General features: G+C 38.3%; 2 protein-coding genes across 3 annotated transcripts; both read right to left on the bottom strand.

The window, feature by feature from the left end:
- Window positions 1-287: 287 nt before the first annotated feature.
- Window positions 288-3,601, bottom strand: LOC126608675 (uncharacterized). Of its 2 annotated transcripts, none has more exons than XM_050276643.1 (4): window positions 3,168-3,601; window positions 2,372-2,469; window positions 754-823; window positions 288-597 (listed from the first exon to the last, which is right to left on the bottom strand). In XM_050276643.1, exons 1-3 carry the CDS (start codon window positions 3,448-3,450, stop codon window positions 770-772), a joined length of 435 nt encoding a protein of 144 aa, XP_050132600.1. In that variant the 5' UTR covers window positions 3,451-3,601; the 3' UTR covers window positions 288-597; window positions 754-769. The 2 variants fall into 2 exon arrangements, with proteins under 2 accessions (XP_050132600.1, XP_050132599.1); XM_050276642.1 differs by having other exon boundaries at window positions 288-664; window positions 3,168-3,600.
- A 6,784-nt stretch (window positions 3,602-10,385) lies between these two features.
- On the bottom strand, window positions 10,386-16,981 carry LOC126607717 (adagio protein 1). Its single transcript, XM_050275434.1, has 2 exons — window positions 16,439-16,981; window positions 10,386-12,864 (listed from the first exon to the last, which is right to left on the bottom strand). The coding sequence occupies exons 1-2, from the start codon at window positions 16,696-16,698 to the stop codon at window positions 11,253-11,255; spliced, it is 1,872 nt and encodes a 623-aa protein (XP_050131391.1). The 5' UTR covers window positions 16,699-16,981; the 3' UTR covers window positions 10,386-11,252.
- Window positions 16,982-24,314: the final 7,333 nt, after the last annotated feature.

The following is a 24,314-nucleotide window of genomic DNA, read 5'->3' as shown; positions in this document are numbered from 1 at the left end:
TTTTATCACCTTCACCATTTTCTCATGCTGTAAGTTACCTCATCCATATGTAGCTCATGTTATTAGTAAATTAGGCAAAATGCAACTCCGCTACTCTGATTTAATGGGTTCCAAGAATGGCTTAGAACAAAACCCCCGACCTCCTAAAAGATTAAAACACAGACGCAGTGCATGGTTATGATCTTGAGTTGGCGAAACCTAGATTCAACTGATTTAGTTGATTAAAGTGCGATGTCCCGGGACTGACCCAGTTATTATGTGACCGAAATTCAGCAGTGAATCAACGATGAGGAACAACAAATACATGCCGAAAAAGCATCTCCTACAATCATAAGCACAAATTACGGCTTTCACGAAAAATACAAATACACCAATAAGCCAAAAGTACAGAACCCACACGTACGACAACAACAAATACAATCAGCTGGCAGCTTAAAGGAGTACATGAACAAAACTTTGGTTGAAAACTATAGACTTGGATGGCTTATAAACTGTTAGACAACCAAATTCAGCTGTTGCAGCAGGCGGAGAACTGAATTAACCAGAAACCCAGATGTTGGTTGGATTCTACAGATTCAGATGCACTTCTTCTACTCCCTACATATGCATATAATTATAGTATACACAAAAGATTTCTGCACGAGGCTCTCTATTGCAATTAATTCTGCAAACCAATGTAAATTCAGTGGAAAAGCTAAAAAACGTTTCTGGAACCTGACGTAAATTGGTATTTAAACATCATGTTATCCTTACCTGTCCAGAAACCATGTTACACAGTCTGCATTTTGCTAGATATCTCTTTTGGTTTTGCACCGTCCTTTTCCTGTAATCAAGTAAAAGCATCAAGTTATTGGTTACAGATAACAGCAACAACGGTTAGACAGTAATAAAGGCAAGTTAAAGTAGTAACAAAGCTCATTTGTAATCAAGTAAGCTAAATGTTATCATTACACTCAAGTTAGCAAAACATCATCCAAAAATGTAAAACACACACACAGAATCCTTGGAGATACGTGAATAGTTGGCTTAGACATGCTTATTTCAAACAAGTTAAGGGTTAAAGGGGTTATGGTTGGTAGGCTAGTCTCCCTTACATTGACAAGCTGCGTTCAAGGGGTTATATGGAGGCTAGGGATTCAATCATGGAGAAGTATCTGTTGTGGTTCCCATCTCACTTCATAGGTAAATAATGGCAATGAAAGGTGGGAGCATATATCAATAGTTAACGGGGCCAGGTATGTGAAAACCAAATGTGGGGTTATTGTGCGATGGACCACAGTCTGATGTATTTTGTACTAGATGCCAAGAATGGTGCTCAGGGCTTATATCAGAATAAGTTGAGAAAAAGATGCAGGGATGAGATGGTAATAATAATAAATAATAAATTAATAATAATAATACTAATGTAACACAAGTTTATAAGCACAGTCTCAAGGACCAGCTGCTATAAGGCTGTATATCTTATTCCACACAAGTTTATCCTTATCGGGTACACAACTCAATACTTGTTTTACTTCTCAAACATGTTCTTACAAGTAACCCTACTTAAATTTTACATCACAAAACAAATGGTGACGCAGGGGTTGTTCTTGTAAAATATATTACAATTAAGTATCAAGTTTACCTTAACACACCAGAAGTATGGGGAAGTAATACTACATTACAATGGATCTTTGATTTTCTATATCATAAATTTGAATCATTTATTGGATAAGGTTGGGTTTAAGTTGTGTACTCGGCCATTCTACTTGAGAACTATTTTAACATCAAAACAAGTGTTTAGATACCAATTTTATGTCCTTTCTTTCAACATTCTACCAATATTCCTTCACCCTTGCACTACGATGTGATATCAAATATAGTGACTATTGCTGAAGTTTGATCCATATTTCAAAAGGATTTGTAAGTTGGAGTAGGTCAACACACATACTGTAAACTTTAAAGAGACATCGATCTCTCTTTCTGTTCAGGACCTGTTATAATGCAACTTTCTAACTGAAAACAAAAAAAACGTTTTATAAAACAAAACAAGAGCATTCACTGGCCAAGGATTAAAAACCCTTGACTTTCATAATACTGGTCTTAGGAAGACATTTTTATATACAAAACAGGACTTCGCACAAGATCTTAATCAATACAAATTCCAAATGCATTAGTAATGATTGTATGACGGCGCATGATAAGACACTGACAAGGAAACTAAACCGATGATTTTATTCAATTGCTTATATCTGTATCAATCAACACCTGCACACTTGAATTTATCCAATGCTCATTTATCAAGACATCAAGCTTAAGCTACTAAACATTACAACATAAAAATGCAACGAAAGCAGACAAGTAACATGTATGCAAGCATTCAAATGCTTACCACCCCCTTGCTCTGGTAATAATCATCTAGTGCCCATTGATATTTTGACTGATTTAACCCAAACCAACGTGCCAAATGGTCGTCCAAACTTGAATGAGCTGCAACATAACCAAAGAGGCATCCCTTAGTTGTGGTTCACTTGCAATGAAAATATCAACAAAAGTATTCACTATTCACCAAACCTCCGCCTCAAACATTTAACAAGTGTAGGACTGGTGAAACTAAAAAATGAAAATTCAGATTGCCGAGTATTCGCTTTCAAGTTTCTGCACCCCAAAACCTTAAGGGCCCCTTTGGTGGGCTAGATGAGATTGCGCCTCGAGATAGGATTGGACTGGCATGAACTTGTAACCCATGTATAAGGATAGGTTAGATAACCCACTTTATTGCGAATTCACAACCCATCATGTTTTGTCCAGTCTATCTCACATTTTGGCACAACAAACAACGGACTGGACTCAACTTCATTTTAATTGATCACAACCTATCTCATTCACCCCACCAAACGAGGAAAGCACAGAAACCATAACACCGTGTAATCTACTATCTATTCTCTCCGAAAACCAAGCAGGGGTTACAAAATCACCAATCAACTCTGCTTACATTCCATCAAGCATAAAAAAATAAATTGAAAAAAAAATATTAAAACATCAAATCTAATGGTAATTTAATCTTCCTAACAAATAAAAATTATTTACACCATTTACTCAACAATTCACAACAAAATTTCATCTGGGCTTTCTTTCATTTCATTAATTTCATGTCAAAATCATAAGTAAACAAAAACATGCATTACCCTTCTGCACTTTGGTGACAGCATTCTTAAAAATACCCAACACCGACCCATCGGCCGAGGAATCCGATGATACGGCAATGGGCTTCACCAATTGCTGAGGCGGCGGCTGAACCGGAGGCGGGGCCACCTTCTTGGGGGACTCAAAGACCGGCGCGGCCACCTTCCGGGGAGATTCAAAGACCGGTTCAGGCGGCTTAGGGGTGGAGGGCGGAGTCATGAACACAGTGTAGGGCCCAATCTTGCCGATCATTGGAGGGGGAGTGGAGTCCCTGTTGATGGCCATCTGGGTTGTGTTTGGTTTGGAGGAAAATGAGAGAGAAAGTGAGGGATCTTTGTGGGTTTTGGGTGAGGAGGGGAGTGGAGTTGCTTTAAGTGAGAGAGAGAGTGAAACTTGTGAGTAGGTGGATAGAAGAAGTAGTCCTGTCGACTGCACGCAAACCCAACTGGTCAGATCTCTGTCTTTGTGAGTTTGTTTATTTTTTTATTTTTTATTTTTTATTTTTTAATAATAGTAATTTTTCTAGAGATTTGGATCCTCTTCGGGACAATTGGTCGGGATCCTCTTGACCGGTGTCTGTAGACCGTTAGATTTTATCCAACGATTATAAACAAGAGACTTTCTAAAAGTTATAATAATTGTAGCCGTTGGATAAAAATTCAACGACCCACAAACACCGATCAGGAAGATCCCGACCAATTGCCTCGAAGAGGATCCAAATCTTTTTTCTAGTTGCTAGTTGGTGGTAGCTAGTATCGTAGTTGCGGAAGAATAATATTTGGCTACTCAAATGATGAGTGTGAGTTTTTATTCAAAAAATTTAGTTTCAAATTCATAAATCTTCATGTTTATAATGTAGTATAATATAGTTACCAAAAATGGTATGGACAGTAGGAGGAAAAATGAGACTATATTCTTCTAATTACAATGTTTATTTATAATCTTAGTTTTTTTTTTTTTTGGCCATAAGGTAAATTTTATTACCAATACACAACTGGATGCCTAAATTTACAGAAACCACATAACAAACCTCCAAGACACCAACAAAAGAAGAGCCCAACTCGAAAGTTGAGCCCAAAATAGAAAAATACACACATGAACCTAAATGACGTAAACTTTTTCCGCAGAAGCACACTTCGCCGACCACAAACCAGGCCCCTTACAAATGCCGAAGATCAATCCTAGCCATGCCCACAGGACGAAACCAGAAACAAATTGCATCATCCATAAACAATACCCCACTGATCGAGTCTGCAGCCACCAAGAGAAAGAAGCCAGTGGGAAAGAAACTCCCACAGGCAACAGTGCCAAAACCTACACACAAACGAAGGGTGGTGGTGTGACCACCCGAGCCGAAGCTCTACACATATTCCTTGAAAGCCATGAAACACAATAGTACGAAAAGGTTACAGATCCAAACGATTGCGGAATGAAGATCGGACGAAGCCAAACGGGAGAGAAAGAAAATGGGTTGAGTAAATGTATAGAGTGGAAAGATTATTGGGAGGATAAGAAAGGAGAGATCGAAAAAAGGAGACTTTCCGATCTGGGTCAAAGGCCAATTAAATCAGAAACGCAAAGAGGTGGATAACAGAAGAAAAGCGGGTCAGAATAACAAAGAATAGCAGACAAGAAGAAGAAAAAGAAAAGAGGTTGCCATCAACCCTAACCATTGCTAGCCCCGGCGGCTGATCGATTCACCAGAATTGGAAGCACTAACTCACAGAAAGTGAGAAGACCTCTCACATGTAGAGAAAGACTCTCACACAAAGAGAGAAAAAAATTATATGCTTAGGATTTATGCAAAATTGCTTAGAGACAACTTTTGGGCCACATTTCACTGAGGGACAACAACTTTTCCACATACCAAAACTATTCCTAAGAAAGCTTCCAAAAGCTTCTGGACAATGGTTATTGGTTAAGATGTTCCAACTTTTCCAACTCAACACCTAACAAAAGAAAAAGTAAATTCTACCGCAACAGTTTCTTTTTTGCAAAAACAATACTACCACTACTAAAAGTGGCATGTGTGGATAATTTTAAGTCTTTTTCACTAAAGCATTTTTGTCTTGAAGACAAACTCAATTAGACCTGGCAATTTCGGGTCAACACGATAACTAATCGGATCGTTATCAAGTTACATGATAAGAACCCGTTAATAACAAGTGTTTAACATGTTTACACAAGGGTGACACGCAAATAACACGTTTCGACACATTAAGAAAAAAAGTTATTTTGATGATTTTAATTTTTTTTAAACTACTAAAAAAACTTACTAAGAAATACAATAGTTATATTGTATATGTATATATTGTATATTAAATATTAAATATGTATTATTGTATTTTTATTCTATATAAATTTAAAATTTAAAATTTTAATTTATTTATTTATTTATTTATTTTTATAGTATGCTATAGGCAAAGAGTGAGACTAAAAAATTATAAAACACATTAAATATAAAAATATCAAGTAATTTAAAAATACCAAACACATTAAATAATTATAATAATTAATTTACAAGTGCAAAAAATGTGAGAAAAAATATGCAAATACTCGTGATCGCGCATACTCTACGCTTTGAGGATTGGCACATCATCGTTTTAGTTTATAAAACCACATAAACTCTCACGAATAGTATTTTTAAGGGAGTTCAAAATAAATAAAATTTGGTATTTTGCATATCCTTGAATATTTGGTATTTTGTAATACTTGAAAGACAAATGTTTTTTCTATGTTTTGAAGTAATTTTTATGTGACAATGTGGTATGCATATACTAATTTAGTATTATGTTTTCCATTTTTTGGGTCCAATTATGTTTTTCATTTTCATTATTTATTGATTTAAAACATATTTTCTTTAACAGGTAACGGATAGGGTCATATTACCTAATAATATTAATGGGTCGATTTTGTGTCGGGTCATATTACTCGTTTACTTTAACTGGTGTTACACGACACGACCCATTAAGATATCGGGTATGCCACGAAAACAACATGAACATGGAAAATATCTCTCTTGTAAACACTTTCTATGTAAACTCTTGTATATTAGTAAAGTTCAAGTGTACATATTCAAGCTTAAGTAAGTGCTCTCTCTTTTCTTTTTGTGTGTTTGAGCACTCTTTTATAGTTGAATGTTTGTTATACAAATGTTTGACATTAATCAGAGTACCTCGGAGTTCTTAATATATATGAGTTTAGCCCTTGCATGTGACAAATAACACGTATAAAAAATAAGGTAATTTAGCCAAAGATCAATAAAAATTTGACTATTTAACCATATATGAGTGACATATTTTTGTTGTGGACTTAATCAATGATATATTTTTATTAATTAGGTATAGGTCAATGATAAATGCTACATGGGCTTTAAGGTATTATCAATAGTTAGAATTTTACCCGTCTCTCCTTCTCTCTCATTTAAAAAAAAAAAATTGCAATTACATGCTACCCAACCTTTTTCTTCCACCCCACAACCAATCGCCAACTTGATCTATGAAATATGCAGTCAAGTCGTCCACATGCGCTCCTTCTTCCCCTGCAAGGACACCACATCGATCTCTCTCAACCTTCTCCCACTCCCAATCCAGCAACCTGTTCTTAGCAGAACTCGTCGACAATACCACACTACCACCACCCGCAAGAGAAAAAAGACTCAAAACCAGACCCAAAAAGCTCTAATTTCAATACACATGCCTATTTGCTGCCATCTTTCACCAACAAAGCCTTTTCGTTTAGCCCAAAACGGGTAAAGCCGTGATGAGGATCTGCAGGGTTGAATTTTATGGGTTTTGATATTTTCTTCTTTTGGGTTTGAAATCTTTTTGCATTTTGATTAATTTGATAGGTTCTATTTCCTTTTATTCTATGATATGAAGTTTATAGTTTTTTTTAAGAAGTAATTTTATGGGTCAAGAGAGACTCTATGAAATGTGGAAATGATGATGGGAAGAAGAAGAGAACCAAGAAATAGACGCTACAATACAGCGTCTAAATAGAAATGTAAAAACAGAACAAGAAACAAACATTGCATTACAGTGTTTGAATCAAAATGCAAAAGAGCAAAAAAAAAAAAAAAAAAAAAAAAAAACAGAACTAGGAAACGGACACTATATTGCAGGGTCTGAATCAAAATGTAAAAAAGAAAAAAGAAAAAATAGAACTGGGTAACAAACACTGCATTGTAGTTTTTGAATCAAAATGTAAAAAAGAAAAACAAAACAAGGAAACGGACACTGCATTTCAGTGTCTTAATCTAAACATAAAAATAAATAGTTGCTCGAAGAATGAAAACAGACATTGCGTTGCAATGTCTGATCCGTATTGACCTATTCCAAAATATGAAAAATATGAGAAAATGGGTGTCAGTTGAAGTAGGTGCCAGCTGTAATAGCAGATTCTATAATTTTTGTTTATTTTAAATGCATTTAAGTGTCACAATACATGATTAACCTATTTATAATTAACATAAATATTGTTGATCTATTGTCAATATGGTAACTTTGTATTGATTTTATCACTCTTAAATATTTAATGTGGTCAATTTATTTATTGACATGAAATTTACACATAATTTACCACATTAGATATACCGAATGTGGTTTAAAAATGTAATATTCCGAGTATTTTACATTTGATACTATTTCGTTTTTTAAACTAAAATATGAAGGAAAATGTTACGGCATACCACATTGTATCACATCTCTAATAAATATGAGATCTACTTGTATTGGTGTACTATACCTCTGTCAGAGAGGCACTACAATGTAGTTTACCAAGCTATGCTCTCTCTAGAAAGTAGGAGGAATGAGAGTGTGTATTATTCTCTTTATAATGCCTATTTATAGGCTTAGGGTTTACTTGGAGTTGGACACAGAGCAAGTCCCCCTACTTACATGCCAAAGTGGACAGCTACATAACTGACAATATTTACAACGCTTCCACATGAATGTCCACCGATCAATGGTAGTTGCATCATAAAAATCTTACTTGAAAACCTAATGAGATAAAACTAAAGAAAATGAAATATAGTACAACCATTTGTGAATTCTTGATAAGGGGTTGGACGCGATCAATAATGTCTCGCTAAAATCTCGCTAGGAAAAACCTAATGGGATAAAAGACTGGTTGAGAAAAAAAAAAAAAAAAAAAAGATGAAGAAGGAAGAGCGTGGTGCACTTATATCTGGAATAGCATATTGTCAAACACTCCTTGACGAAAATCTCCTTAGATGAATTGCTCCCCTGAAAGTAAACATTAATGCAATTGTCGTTATTATGTTGAGTTTGAAATAGTCAAAATCAATCTCCAAGGAATTAAAATTTAGTTTAACGTGTTCTTTGGAAGCACGAGAGTTTATTGGAAATGAAAGACAACAGCTCTTCACTTCCAAATCCAAGTCCCTCTCAATACACTGCTCCAAACTTCAACCAGTTATGCCTCTTGAAATTGAGTTTTGGATTATTTCCTTCAAACCAGTTATGTAAAATCGAGTCGTTCTTTAGAAACCGTTCGATGTCAATGAAAGATTCATTGGACTATGTTTAAGTGAGACATTTCAAAATTATGGGATTGGAAGCCATATATAAGGAACATGAAAATGTTGGATAGGAAAAATGTGCACCATGGAGCATTACAAGGGCATATAAAGAGGTATTTGCAAAGGACAACTTCTAAAGAGCTTGAAAATCTCTCATCCAAACATAGCCTTAGCCTTAGCCATAACTTTGATGTCATCATTCTGTTTGGGCCTAAAATACTAGATCTGGGCCGAAGGTGGATGGTTTGGGTTGATTCTCGGCCCAGTAGTGATTCCTTTGGTTAGATTATATTCATCCCATAAAAGAATTCGGTTGAGTCGTAATAGAACTAGGATTCTTAAGGGGTCAGATTGAGTAATGACTCGGCCGAGTCCTGATTAAATTGAAATTACCAAGGATCACAATAAGATTTGATAAGATTCAAATTATTCTAAGAATCGGGACTTGCGATTGGTCAAATAAGAAGTTAATTAAACACATAAAAGGACTAGGTTCATAATCCTAGTCCAGATCAAAGCGACCAAAACCATGTGCGGATTAGTGAAAGGATAATGTCGTGGATATTCTGAAAAGCATCGAAGAAGTATAGTTCTATCAGGAGTCTACTGTGGCATGCTTGGCCATCAAGAAACTCACCCTTAAAAATAGAAGTGGAGAAGAGGACCTCCAACTCAACACGCAAATGCTCTGCACAAAACCTCATTTTACGTGAATCTTTCTCACACTCTGAGAGATTACTGTTTATTCCAACTGCTCCATCAATAGCACTGTGTTGACAGCCGACAACATCTTCAATTTGGATTAATAACACTAGAGCTATAGAATTAGGCATTAGACAAGTATCTTCATTTTGGACTAACAACACTACTACATGTTCGGCTGGTTATCCATCCAAGTCTCTAACAGCTAGGAGTCTTTGACTCTCTCACTAAAAGAGGTGTTCTCATTAGCCTTGTCGGTGAAGTGAGATGCTACCAGGTTACGTAGTGTTCAGCACATTGAAAGCCAAACCTTTATTCAACTTTGCTATGACTAAAAACCTTGTCTTTAAGTTCTAGAACCCAAGGCCAAGACGTTTTCCTTCCTTGGCAGTAATCGCTCGAATACAGGAGTTAGCAACGCATTCGACACTACCACCACATTTACCTTACTTGCCGATCAAGCTCGAATGCGAGCTGGCATGCCGCATTCACCAAAAGGATGTAGTTAGCTCTTAATTACTCGGCATGCACGTCACGTAGGCTTGATAATTTTTAGGGTCAGCACGTTCAAGAACCAGAGACCATCTAGTACATAGGTAGTCCTTTAGAAATCACACCCTAAACCTAAAGATTAGTTCCAAGTCCCTGGATATTGGATGTTGTACCCCAAACATCGACTTTCGTATAACTTATCATAGGATCAGTTACATTTTGCAGCGTTATAATTTCCCAGTACTCGGATGGATCTACTGCTTCATGAAGAAGCCAAGATTATAGTTTTCCTTCCATACCATCAATGATCATCAAACATACACGAGTAACTTTGATGGTAAAATATGCGAAACATAAAGGCCCAAGGGGAAAAAGCAATCAAATGAAAGAAGATTATTCTAAAGGAATCAAATCGTCCTTGTCCTCTTCTATATTCTCTTCCCTTTTTAGCTCACAAAACACAAGTAGTGATATGCCAACTCAATGAAACAAACAGATGCCATATTCCTATTCCTTCCAATCAATCCTTTACCATTACACAAACCGAGCAAGTGTGTACAAACGAGAGCAACAGTTACACAGCCGCAGTCAAATTTACATAACAAATATATCTGGCCAAAGGTAAGGAGGAAAATGAAAGACAACACGGAATCAAAGAGAACTAAAGAGCAGATTCAGGGCAGCAAACCGAAGAAGCCACATTCCTTTGAGACTGAAAATTCTTGAATCTTGGTCACAAAACTTGATCTGCACCCAAAAATGGCACACCCTTGCTCTGCAGAGTTGAATGCTGACTTCTACAGAAAATCTGCCACACAATCTTATCTTGTATATCTTTTAAGCTGGATGACAAGTTTTAAACGAAAGAAGGATAGCTGAACAAGGATTCATTACATATAGAGGAGAGGACCAGCAATACGTTACTATAAACATAGCATCATTTTCACGTTTTGCTCAAATTACAGAACGTAAAATTAAAACACATAGGCATAATAAGACTAAGCCTACATATATAAAACCTACCTATCCACTATGTACTCCTAACCTGCCAAAGGAAGAATTATTCATTGTCCATACTGAAGGGCAGTCTCAAACAAACCTCACAAAAAACAAACATGGTTCAAGTCGCTCGTGAAATTATTGAAACTTCATCTCGAGCCAGGAGAATTCCATATAAGAAATGTGCACTATCACTAACACCCAAAACATGTCCCGACTAAAGTAACTTTTGTCAAGAGCTATTAGTGACTGAAGCAGCAATCTCTGCCTAGCTGATTCAGAATCAGAATGATCCCCAATCTTGCACTTGAAGGCTAATGTGGTTACAGCGTGTTCCCATATACACACTCAATCAGATTACAGAGTTTGCCAACGAAAGCTCATGGAGTTCACTTAACATCCACTCTTCTCCAGTTTGACCACCAAGGACAATTGCCCTTGTCCCTCCAACAACACAAGTACTATGTCCCCAGGCGAATCTTGGGGGCTGCCCAGGTACATTCAATATCCTCCATGTAGGTTTTTCATCTGTTGGATCCAAGAGATAAAGTTGTGATGCAGAGTGAAGACCAGCAACAGAACCACCAAAGATCAGTATTCTCCCACCTGGAAGGCTCACAGCTACGTGATCAAGTCTAGGAGGAGGAGCCATACCCCCTGGATTTCCAGAACCTGGCATTCCACTCCCCGTAACACACCTCCAACACGGTTCATCCTCACTCAGATCCATTGTGAACACATCGCTGGAACGAAAACGAAGTGGACCACTTTTGGCCAGGCCCCCAAACATCAAAATTTTTCTACCACCATATACGGACAGGGTGTGGCCCAATCTTGAAGGGGGCTTCCATGCTACTGGTATCTCTCTCCAGACAGGTTTCTCCATTGAGAGATCAAGCAAGAAAGTATCACTCAGGAGTACTCCAGAATCTGCACAACCACCTGAAACTATCAACTTGGTGCCATCAAGAGTGCAGGAACTGTGCCATGATCTTGGTAGCGGAGGAGCCAACCCAGATATTTCACGCCAAGTTGGAGGCTTTGCATCCAAATCCAGTACAAAAACATCATTCAGCAAGCCCTGCCTTCCACAGCCTCCAAATACCACCAAATGGGACCCATTCACACAAGATAGTGTATGGCCCCAACGACCAGGAGGAGGAGAGCTGACTTGGACATGCTGCCACTCTGGGTTACTGGCGTTTAGATCCAATACGAAGGTGTCATTCATCGGTTGCATATTAACCCCTTCACCACCAAAAAGGACAACACGATTTCCAACTGCACAAGCACTAAAATTACAGCGCGAGGGTTCAACAGAACCTCCAACAGTCACCTTTCTCCATGTCGCTGCTTCAAGAGTAGTCAGTTCCCGTGCCAACCTACCCCAACCAAGCCTCTTTGCACCAGGCACGGCCTCTAAAACCCGAGTTGTTTCACTACCCCATGCATTTTGGCAGACCATTCTCCAAAGGTCTTCATTCTTCGAAAGCTCATACAGCCGCCTACAGACTGAACCAATAGATGCAATGTCTCTAGGTGCCAATTTTGATAGAATCTTGAGAGCAAGTACCTCATCACTCAATTGCAACATCCCACAAACTCCACGACATATATTTCGCTCCCCCAGGAGGACAGAAGGACGGAAAGCAGAAAGACAAGAACGAAACCGATCAGAAGATTTCACAGACTCCTTGATTGAAGTGCCAGGCACTGGACCTAGATCAATTTCTGCCTCTGTGAAGAACTGAATCCCGATGACGTGGGTTATGATATCATCATCCCCATATATCGGTGTCAGGCGCAATCTATTCATCATTGGAGATCCATCCTTCCTAAAGTTTAATAACTCGCCTTGGAATTCAATACCCTCCTCCAGACATCTTTTAATTTCTGCAACTACTGCAGAGTCAACTAGTGGATGCCTTCTTTTTGCAAATGGCCCTCTATATTGCAAAAACCGGCTGTGAAAAAAGCACCAACATCAGAACAAAACAGAGAAGGGAACAGAAAGAAAGATGCATTATTTCTTTATGCTAACATCCAATTCCAACAAAAGAGAGCCCTCAAATAAAAAGAAACACAAAAACTATTTGATTTGTCTCCAACGTCCCAACATTAAAAAAAATTAAAAATAATAATAATAATAATAATATATATATATATACACACACTGTATTATATAGCAGCAAAATATCGAATTTTTATTAATGCTTTTCCTTGAATAAGGTCAATTTTAATCACAATAAAACCAAATGTCAAAGATGTAGCAAAGTTTATACTGACCTCCCCAACAAATCAGGAAATCTTATAGCAGTCCCCTTAAACTTTGTAATAATTTGCATGTAGCAGCTTTGCTATTGTAATTTTGACTCAATTACTGTCATTGTTAACTTAATCTCAATTTTCCAATACTATATATTGAAAAGGAACAATTTTATGAGATATATAAATAATAACAAAAGTTTAAAGCTGTCAAAAGTACTAAAAATTATGAAACTTCAATCTTTTGCTTCCCCTCAAGGTAGCTACTCAGATAATGAAATCAATCTTTTCTCCCATGGTTGAAACTTGGAGCACACACTCCATCTGATCCTTAAGGCCCATGATGGATCAAGACTAGGAATCACAAGGGCAAATAATGTTATTGTTGTCATGACACATGGCCAATCAATATTACTTATCCTAAGCTAAGGGCAAAAGCTAGGTGAGGTCATTGATACAGTGACCATAATTTCAATGATTCAACTCAGATTCAACTGAATGCTAGTTGCATCCAGTGCCTGTCATATGGCCATAATGTCACATGACATATGCGCATTGATTCAACTCAGGTCATTGATACAGTGCCCATAATGTCAACATATTCAACTCAGAATCTATTGAATGTTCTAGTAGTTGGTTTCTTGATTTTAGTTGTTCTTTTCACATATCCAAGTCTGGTTCACTGTAGATGGACAACCTTATAAAATAGCTAGTAGATAAACAATTATACATGTCTAGTACTACTAATTACAACAACAACAAAGCCGTATCCCACTAAGTGGGGTCGGATGTATGAATCCTACAATGCCCCTGCGCTCGTTTTTGTGCCAAGTCTTCCGTTAGATCCTAGTAAAGAGACCAAAATAGGAAAAATAAACACGCATTTAGCAATAAAACTTGAAACACCATCCTCAACAAATGCTACAAATAACCAAACAATAACCCTAGTACACAATTTTCCTTTATTACAAAATACACACACACACGTGTACATACATACATACATATAGTTCCCTTCCTAAGAGGGATCCCTTTCGATAAGAACCAAAAGGGATTCCATTGGAAGGACCACCCAGCAATGCGGCTCAATCATCCAAATTGAGTAATTTTTAGATCTCTTTATAAGTTTCCCATTTAAATTATTTTGCTGATTTTTTGCATGGATACTTCTTAAATGGAAATCCAAATTAGACACTTTGCATCATTGGACCGTAGTGTAAAATGGGACCCAAAAATACCATCCCTTTTACATCAGGTTTTTTATACTTGTAAGGGTCCAATACACACCAACCCATTCTTGATTATGATCCTGGTAGCTTCGTTACACTTAAATCTGATGATCAAAAATTCTAAGACTGGATTAGATCATTTCTTGAGCTTGTTCAATATCTTCATAACTCAGTTAAGCCACAAACACCAAGAATCTCACAAACAGAAACATTAGCAAATTTCAGAATGAAGATTCAAATAATTGTCTGTAAAGTATAAGAAAAACTAAAGAGTGTTGCTCTAAACGATTGCATCATAGTATTGGCTCGTGTAAGTCACAAATATAAGTGTTGACTACTAAGAAGCTGGGCATAAACAGCTCAGCTTCAGTGACTAACACCTTATGATATGTATAAGATTGCACTATTCTAAGGTATGTAAAATGAATAAAACCAATAAAAAAAGATCACATGGTTATGCAAATTGTTTTTTTGTAAAACAACTGTTTCTAGTATATCTACTTTGTTAAAACCCTGAGGGAAACTTTACTTCAAAACTTAAACTTTGGTGTAGAGTTTAAGTAATCCTTCCTACTGACACCATCTCTACGCTCAAACAGGTTTATCAAATGACAATTAATTCGAGGGAGAATATTGAGCACAAACATCTCGCCGATTGGAGGGGACATCATAATATTATACAAGAAGGCGGCGAACATTTAAGCTTTATCCTACTTTAAAGTCACCAATTATGGTACCTATAATTTCATAAGAGACTCATGCTCTTTCTTCTTTATTTGCTTCTAATCACGAAAAATCTAAACACTTTTGTGCGACCTTAGGCATTTAGCTACTCAACTAGATAGGACAATGATAGAAAAATAGATGGACCATATTAGGTACCATCTAGCATATGAATCTTAAAAAAATAACTTGATGCTTGCAATCAGATGTATTTATTTTATGACATTTACTCATGATGCTACAACCAGGAGACAAAACCATAAAAAACATGAACCACTTACATAAAATATTTCAACTATTAGGTAAAGCACCCAAAAAAATACCTACAATGTAATCTTTAATATTATGACTAATAGAAAGAAAATAAAAGCATTGATTTCAATAGTATTATAGATTTTAGCTAAACAAAGCTATGATACAACTCGTGTTAATGAACCTACTAATGGATTTCAAGCATTATAGTAGCAACTATCAAATTCACCAAGCTTATACCCCAGATTAGATGTGGAGAAGACTTTGTGTTAAAATAAATTTTAAAATACATAAATTCAAGGTATAAAACAAAATTTTGAAGATACAGAAGGCAATTAGAGTTTTCATTTGGGACATCCATAGAGTTTTGGCCCCCTTGAACACTGTAGAGATGTTCTAATTAGTGTGATTCATCAACTACAGTGGAGTTCTGTATCGAGTGTGGCTTGTTTTATTCCTTTTATGTAGTGTTTTCTAATTGGGATACCTAGAAGGACCACTTGTCCATCCCATTTTCCATTATTTTCTTCCTCAAAATTTTCACTTCTTAAAAAAAATTAAAATTAAAACTTTGATAAGAATAGAGCGATAGGATGACAAGGCAACACCCAAACCTATAGAAACCTTTCGCATCAAATTTCGTAGTAATTGTATCCTAATTTGCTTTGACAACTACAGAATGAGAAATTTGTATTGCTCCTACAAGAAGTAACACTCGACACAACATGCCTGAGCGTTCAAGACCACAAAGAATCAACAAAACAACCATTTGCAGCTCCAATTTGCTTAATTTTCATCCAATTCCCGAGCCCAAACAAAACCCTAGACAGCTCACAAACCCCAGCAGCCCAATACCAACCACAATCACCACAGAGAAAACAATTCAATCCAAAACACTCATTACGCAGCACCTCTAACAAAGCAAAATACAATTTCCCCACGGTTTCCGCAACCAAAATTAAACATTTCCAAAAAAACCCAATTCAATCCCCCACCGAAAACCAAACACGCAACCCTAAAACCCCCAATTCAAAACCCTAATATCAAAATCCGACGAAAGGAAACTGACCAATTGCGACCAAGAACCTCCTCGGCACGGTACCCCGAGACCAGTTCAAACACAGTGTTCACGTAGATGATAGGGTGGTCAGGGTCAAGAGCGTCCGTGACAACGAAACCACACGGGGCCGTTTGGAGCAAATTCTCGACTGGGAACGGAAGCGGACCAGGTCCGGGGCCCGAAACGTCATCGTCGTCGGGGAAAATCAAGCTCCCTTCCTCGTCCTCCTCCTCCTCGGTGCTCAGATCCGAATTGCTATCCCACTCCATTAATACTGCTTTCAATCGCCCGGAAGAATTTGAATCGTCGCGGTCCTCCTTGATCGAAGGCGAACGGAGGAGGTGGGAGGTGTGTGTAAAGGTTGAGAGATACTAGTGGTGGGAAGTGTTTGGGGAATTTAGCTAAAAGCCCAACGGGTGGTCGGCTAAACTTTTTAACTGCTTTGATCGTATTTTCGCACCCAAAATATTATACATAGTATAAATATGTGGAGTAAAAATGGAAACTCTGTGGACCGGCTGGAGTTCGCTGGGGAAAAATCTAAAGAGCCGGGTCGGGCTTTCCACCAGTGGGCGCCGTTTGATACGAATCAGAAGAAACGAGCAGACCAGCGTCTTAATACTCGCACGCGTGGTTAAGCAGACAACTGATAGGTACCATTCAACAGGTGCAAACATTGTTGATGTTTGTAAGTTGTAAACCCTTATAAGAGGTTGTTTGGGCCTTAAATAACAGTTTGGGTCGAGCAGACCAGTAATGATCATTTAAGCCAATATGGGCTTTCAGCCCAAGAAATTGTTGACTAGATCGAGTTCTCATGGAAGTGGATTGTGAAAGGATTAAGTTCAGATATGGCTTAGCTGAGTTCTAAGTAAAATAAAATTACCATGGATCAGGATGGCTTTGGTAGGGGTGGGCATAAAAATTGTGGAACCGCATAACCAAATCGAACTGCGACAAAGTAAACCTTAAAAAACTATGTTGACAAAAAAAATCAACGCAAGTACAAGAACCGAAAGAACCATTCATAACGGTTTCAGTGGCTTTCATGTTAGTAGAACCGAACCGAACTGTAAATATATATAATTAATTAAATTTAATAATTCTATACATGTATCACAGCCCATCCCGAGAATTAATTATCGTGGTTGTGAAAAGACGGATTTACCCTTGAGCGTTGGATGTGTCTGTGTTTGGGTTAAGGAATTGGGTTAATTAGTTCTATTCCTAACTAATTGGACCCAATTAGAACAAAAGGATTATACAAATGTGTTTGGTGTGTATTTTTGGACCACACACACATCCATACCCTTTTCTCTCTCTTCTCTCCCGTGCTACCTCTCTATCTCTCATACTTTCTCCCTCTCCCTCTCGGCATTGTGTACGGACAACACTAAAACCCATTCAAACTTTGTAGATTGAGGACATTGAAGGTACCATCGTGTTCCTTGCAAGCTCAGGAACACATCTAGACCATTTTCAGGCAAGGACAACTTTGTTTTCACGTTGAAACTGTAACCCCGATTTGGGGTACTGTTCATGCAAACGTTAAATCTTGTGTTTTTGGAAATTTCAAGCTCACAAAAAGCTTAAGGAGGTCCTCACGAGTCTCGGGGTACTTCGTTGGAAGGAAATGGACGTCGGAGGGCCGAGATCGAAGTTATCCTAGGTAAGCCGATCTATCGAGCTTTCCCTAGGAAAATGTAGCAGTTTTTAGGTCTTAAAACTACTATAATGTGATTGTAGATGTCCCTAGCTTCATTTTGGTACAAATTTCATGAAAAATGGTTCCGGCGTCTGGAGGTTGAAGGTGATGTGCGTGAGGCTGTGCCCTCCCTAGCGCGTGGGGGCGCGTGAGCCACAGAAAAATTTATCTAAGAATATCACGATGTTCGTGAGGTTATGTAGATCACTGTGGTATATTTGTTGATGCACAAAATCAGTAAGGACTTTGGTACAACAGAAAGTGTTAAGTTTGTGACCTTCGCTAGATTGCTCCGGTCACTAGTGTGGATAAGTAAGTAAATGGATAGGGACAAGGAAGCAAACACAAGATGTATGTGGTTCACCCAGATTGGCTACGTCCACGGAGTAGAGGAGTTCTCATTAATTGTGAAGGGTTACACAAGTACATAGGTTCAAGCTCTCTTTTAATGAGTACTAGTGAATGATGTAGTACAAATGACATTAGAAAATATTGTGAGAGAATGATCTTTATTTATAGAAGAGAATTTCTAGTTTCATTCTGACATTGACATGTGTCGTGTTGTGATTGGGTTCTGATGTTGACACGTGTCGTGTTGTGATTGGCTTCTGATGTTGACACATGTCGCGCTATGATTGGCTTCTGATGTTGACACGTGTCGCGCTGTGATTGGCCTCCTGGTTTGAGGGAAACTCTTCTGGGTCCTTGACGGTATAATGTTGACCGGTGCTCAGTAGTTTCAGGATTGGTCAAGTATGGTACAAACTGTGCTCCCCTAAACTCCCGAGTGAGGGAAGCTCCTCAGTTGGGGACTTGCAAGATCTAAGCCATTGAGTAATCACGAAACTTCTAAGTACCGAAGTGTGGTATCATTTTCACTTGCCTTATCTGTCTCATACATAAATGTGTCATCTTATCTGGAAGTAATTTTCCTCCATCCAGGGGTGGTACCTTTAGCCGATGAAGATGCATAAGGTAATGTATCAATTTCACTTGAAGCTTACTTGTAGTTTCGGGCTTGGTCAAGTGCGATACAAAACCCTATAGTAGAAGTCCCCCAAGTCGCCGAGCTAGGAGATTTACCGAAAAAGGTCACAGACAAGGTAAGCAATCAGACTTCCAAGCAAGCAACCTGGATCGGAGGTTCAACTTCGGCTTCCAGTTGATTGTTCTCATTCTCTTTGTGTCGTAAACAGCAACAAGGATAAGGAGAAGCAAATGGAGAAGAGATGATATGAGATACTTTTGCTCTTGAAGAAGTAACTTTCCACAGGCTTATTCTTGAACTGGGCTGGAGGGTTTTCTGGTTTCTTCCAGAGTATAAGGCCGACTCAAGAATTTGAGGGTCAAAACAAGTCCATCAAATTAAGAATGCTTTCGATCTTGATGATATGAGATACTTTGTTGTTGACGAAGTAGTGGATGAATCGGCATGTGTTCTGTTGCGCTTGTCTCCACATGCTTCCTTGTATCCTTCTCACTTGCCCTATCTGTTCCTCAAGCAGATGTGGTATCTTTTCTGGAAGCATAAGATGTTGAAGATGAGTACTTGAGAGCAATGCCAAGTAAGTAGTCAGGCAAGGGGTTCCAGGCAGTCAGTTCCTAACTAGAAGCTTGATTCCAAGTGCTGACTGATTGTTCTCTTTCTCCTTGTCTTGCATGTAAGAACAAGGGCAAAGGAAAAGATAGGGAAAAAGCATGATATGGGATACTTTTGCTTTTGACCTTGATGATATTAGATACTCTTGCTCTGGTGTGGCTAGTTTGCATAGGTATTATTGGGGGGAAGAAAGCTGAGTATTTCGAGAGGCTTCGTTAAGAGTGCCCTCTCAGATATGAGGAAGGGTTGAGCATTTCAGCAGGATGGATGTCGACATATATAGGAGTCTCCCTAACAACAAGTAGTAATGCTATTCCTTTACCATTCTTGGTTGTAGCAATGTAGTGGGAGCTGCAAGCTTCATGTGTTTTAACTTTGTCAGAGCACTTTGAAAAAGTGGTATGTGGTATCTAGAAAGCTGATGTTGCGTGTGAAGATTGCAGACAAGCTTTATCCAAGGAAATATGGCTCTCGAAGTTCAGAGACCGATGCCTCTTCGGTTTTCAAACAAGCAATCCGGTCGAGCATCTGGCTCTCGAGATTCGGAGAACGGTGCCTCTTCGATTTTTTATAAAGCAATCCTGTTGGGAGTCTGGCTCTTGAGATTCAAATAGCAGTACCTCTTCGATTTTTGAGAAAGTAATCTTGTTGGGAGTCTAGCTCTCGAGATTTGGAGGGCGGTGCCTCTTCGAATTTTGAGCAAGTAATAATGTTATTCATTTACTCTTCTTGGTCATAGCAATGTAGTGGAAGCTACAAGCCTCACATGTTTTAACTTTGTCATAACGCTTTGAAAAAGTGATCTGTGGTATCTGAAAAGCTGATGTTGCGTGTGAAGATTGCAGACAAGCTTTATCCAAGGAAATCTGGCTCTCGAAGTTCGGAGAGCGGTGCCTCTTCGATTTTCGAACAAGCAATCATGTCGGGGATCTGGCTCTCAAGATTCAGAGAATGGTGCCTCTTCGATTTTTGAGAAAGCAATCCTGTTGGGAGTCTGACTCTTGAGATTCGAAGAGCAGTGTCTTTTCGATTTTTGAGAAAGTAATCATGTTGGGAGTCTGGCTCTCGCGATTCAGAGAACGGTGCATCTTCGATTTTTGAGAAAGCAATCCTGTTGGGAGTGTTTTCTCGAATGTGAGTAAAGGTTAGGCATTTTTACGAGTCTGCCTTGCCACGGAGCACGGAGGTTGACACACATTGGGACTTTCTAGTTATCAAGCAGTGTTGCTGTTTTTTTACCCTTGTGGGTAATAGGGTAGCTGGGTCTTCAAAATTTATGTGTCTAAACTTTGTCAGAGATCTTTGGCAAAGTTATCTGTGGTACTCGATGAGCTAATATTGCGTGTGGAAAATGATGCCTCTTCGAAATCCGGAGAGTGGTGCCTCTTCGATTTTTGAACCAACGGCCCTGTTGCCTTTTCTTTTATAAGGGCACCAATTGTGTGCAAGAAGTACATTCAGAGAGTTATTGCTTGTAGGAATTTTCCCCTTACTTAAGAGATTTATTGCACCTCATTTATCCTTCATCATTTCTGAGAATGTCTGGCCCATCCGACCGTCGTTTTGACTTGAACTTTGGTGAATAGGCAGCCATGTCTTCTCAAGACAACATATGGCACCCATCCTTCTTATCCCCTACTGGTCCTCTTACCGTTGGGGACTCTGTGATGAAGAATGATATGACCGCTGCGGTGGTGGCTAGGAACCTTCTCACTCCCAAAGATAACAGACTACTTTCCAAACGGTCTGATAAGTTGGCTGTTAAGGATTTTATGGCTCTTAATGTTCAGTGTGCAGGTTTTGTGTCTAATATGGCCCAACGCCTATTTGCTCGAACCCGCCAAGTTGAATCATTGGCGGCTGAAGTGATAAGTCTTAAACAGGAGATCAGAGGGCTCAAGCATGAGAATAAACAGTTGCATAGGCTCGCACATGACTATGCTACAAACATGAAGAGGAAGCTCGACCAGCTGCAGGAATCTGATGGTCAGATTTTACTTGATCATCAGAGGTTTGTTGGTTTGTTCCGAAGGCATTTATTGCCTTCATCTTCTGGGGCTGTACCGCGTAATGAAGCTTCAAATGATCAACCTTCGGTGCCTCCTCCTTCTGGGGTTTTGCCTAGTACTGAGGCTCCGAATAATCACCCTCTGGTGCCTCCTCTTTCTGGGGCTCTGCCGACTGCTGAGACTTCTCCTTAGCAACCTTTGTGAAGGCTCCCTCTTGTTTGTTTATTTTGATTCATGTATATGTACATATTTGTAACTTATCGGAGATATCAATAAACAAGCTTTGCTTCATTTCAACGTATTGTGTTAAATACACCAAGGCATTCTTCACTAAGTTCTTTGAATTTTTCCTTTTGTTGAAACTTGTATGTTGAAGCTTTGTGAGTAAAGCATGTAGGTTGAGGTAGTGCTCCCTTAATTTCCCGAGTGAGGAAAACTTCTCATTTGGAGACTTGAAGAATCCAAGTCACTGAGTGGTCGTGAGACTTCCGAGTATCAAGGTGCAGTAACATATGGTAGGAGTCCCCCAAGTCTCCGGTCGAGGGAGTTGACGAATGAGGCATTTCATTTCTAAGTGGTAGCCCAAAACTCCTTCTTCATATATATTTGTTATGAAAGTTGTTAGGCCCAAAGAAGATGAGGCCTAGGCAATTTTTTTTTTTTCGAATTTTTTTTTTCGAATTTTTGAATTTTTGAATTTTTGAATTTTTGAATTTTTGAATTTTTGAATTTTTGAATTTTCGAATTTTAGAATTTTTGAATTTGGGAAAAAAAAAATTATATATATATATATATATTTTAAAGCTTTGGTGTTAAAGCTTTGTAGGTGAAGCTTTGAGGTTGAAGCTTTGTTGGGCACTATAAATTAATTTTGCTTCACACTATCTTGATCAAGATAGTGTGAAGCTTTTGTAGGTGAAGCTTTTGTGTTGAAGTGTTGTAGGTGAAGCTTTTGTAGGTGAAGCTTTTGTGGGTCAAGCTTTTGTGGGTGAAGCTTTTATGGGTCAAGCTTTTGTAGGTGAAGCTTTTGTGGGTCAAGCTTTTGTAGGTGAAGCTTTTGTGGGTCAAGCTTTTATGGGTCAAGCTTTTATGGGTGAAGCTTTTGTAGGTCAAGCTTTGTTGGGCACCATGAATTGATTTTGCTTCACACTATCTTGATCAAGATAGTGTGAAGCTTTTGTAGGTGAAGCTTTTGTGTTGAAGTTTTGTAGGTGAAGCTTTTGTGGGTGAAGTTTTGTGGGTCAAGCTTTTGTGGGTCAAGCTTTTGTAGGTGAAGCTTTTGTGGGTCAAGCTTTTATAGGTCAAGCTTTGGAGTTGAAGCTTTGTAAGTGAAGCTTTGGAGTTGAAGCTTTTGTTGGGTACTATGAATTGATTTTGCTTCACACTATCTTGATCAAGATAGTGTGAAGCTTTTGAGAATTTGTAGTTGTCCTTCATTGATGAAGCTTTTGTGTTGAAGCTTTTGTGGGTGAAGCTTTTGTGTTGAAGCTTTGTAAGTAAAGCTTTGGAGTTGAAGATTTTGTTGGGTACCATGAACTGATTTTGCTTCACACTATCTTGATCAAGATAGTGTGAAACTTTTGAGAATTTGTGGTTGAACTCCTTTGATGAAGCTTTTGTTGGTACCATAAATTGGTTTTGCTTCACATTGTCTTGATCAAGAGTGTGTAAAGCTTTTGAGAATTGTGGTTACCCTCCATTGATGAAGCTTTTGTTGGCATCATAAATGAAGGATGATTTTGTGAAAACATGTTCATTTGAATAACATCTATAGCATGCAATTAACAATTAAAAGGCGGAATCATGCTTGCATGCATTCAAAAACAAAACATTACCCATGAAATTCAAAGCCTAGTAGATTGGTGAACCAAGACTCAACTCAAAATCAAAGTGAGTGGAAATTTACCTTTGTAGATTCCTCTTTGCATAAGCAAAGGCTAATCACCCAAAGAGATGGCCTTCATTCCTTGCATCTAAAATCTATGGATTTGGATGGATGAAAAGGTTTCTCCAAGTTCCCAAAATTGAGAACCTCTAAGTCTCCACACCAAGGAGAGATTGGAGAAGAAATGAGTGACCTTGGAGTAGTGGGATTGCTAGATGCACCCTCTAAGGGGGCCGGCCTCCTAGAGAGAAAATGAGAGACATGTTCTCTCCAATTTTCTCCAAAAGAACCCTTAATGAATTTAGGCTATAAAGTCCTTTATATAGTCACTTCAAATAAGTGACCTAAAGAACCAAAAGGCCATTCTCTCTAACATGGCCGGCCATATAGGGAATTTGGGCTTTTGGGCCTTTGTGAATCTTTATTCATTAAATTGTCATACAACTTAAGTCAATGGGCTTGACGTTCGAAGCCCATTGGGCTTTAAGGTCCAAAACTATCCCGAGGTTTTTAACGAACTTATTCGTTTGATTAATTAACATATTAATTAATCTTTGCCATAAATAATTAAACCATTTAATTATTCTTACTCATCTCCATTGTTTCTTCAATCTTCACCTTACACGGTGTACGATCCATTAGGTTCCTTTTAGCGAGGCAGTGGGCGATTAAAACCATTTCACATC

The sequence above is a fragment of the Malus sylvestris genome, chromosome 16 (assembly GCF_916048215.2).
Source record: "Malus sylvestris chromosome 16, drMalSylv7.2, whole genome shotgun sequence".
NCBI lineage: Eukaryota > Viridiplantae > Streptophyta > Magnoliopsida > Rosales > Rosaceae > Malus > Malus sylvestris.
This window is presented reverse-complemented; position numbering and strand designations above follow the sequence as displayed.

Bases quoted from the DNA above. Each gene is read 5' to 3' on its own strand.
- LOC126608675 (XM_050276643.1), bottom strand. From the start codon at position 3,450: ATGGCCATCAACAGGGACTCCACTCCCCCTCCAATGATCGGCAAGATT. The intron at 2,470-3,167 runs GTAATGCATGTT...GTTATGTTGCAG, and splicing joins TGTCACCAAAGTGCAGAAGG to CTCATTCAAGTTTGGACGAC. The intron at 824-2,371 runs GTAAGCATTTGA...ACTTGATTACAG, and splicing joins ATTACCAGAGCAAGGGGGTG to GAAAAGGACGGTGCAAAACC.
- LOC126607717 (XM_050275434.1), bottom strand. From the start codon at position 16,698: ATGGAGTGGGATAGCAATTCGGATCTGAGCACCGAGGAGGAGGAGGAC. The intron at 12,865-16,438 runs GTCAGTTTCCTT...CTTTTTTCACAG, and splicing joins GAGGTTCTTGGTCGCAATTG to CCGGTTTTTGCAATATAGAG.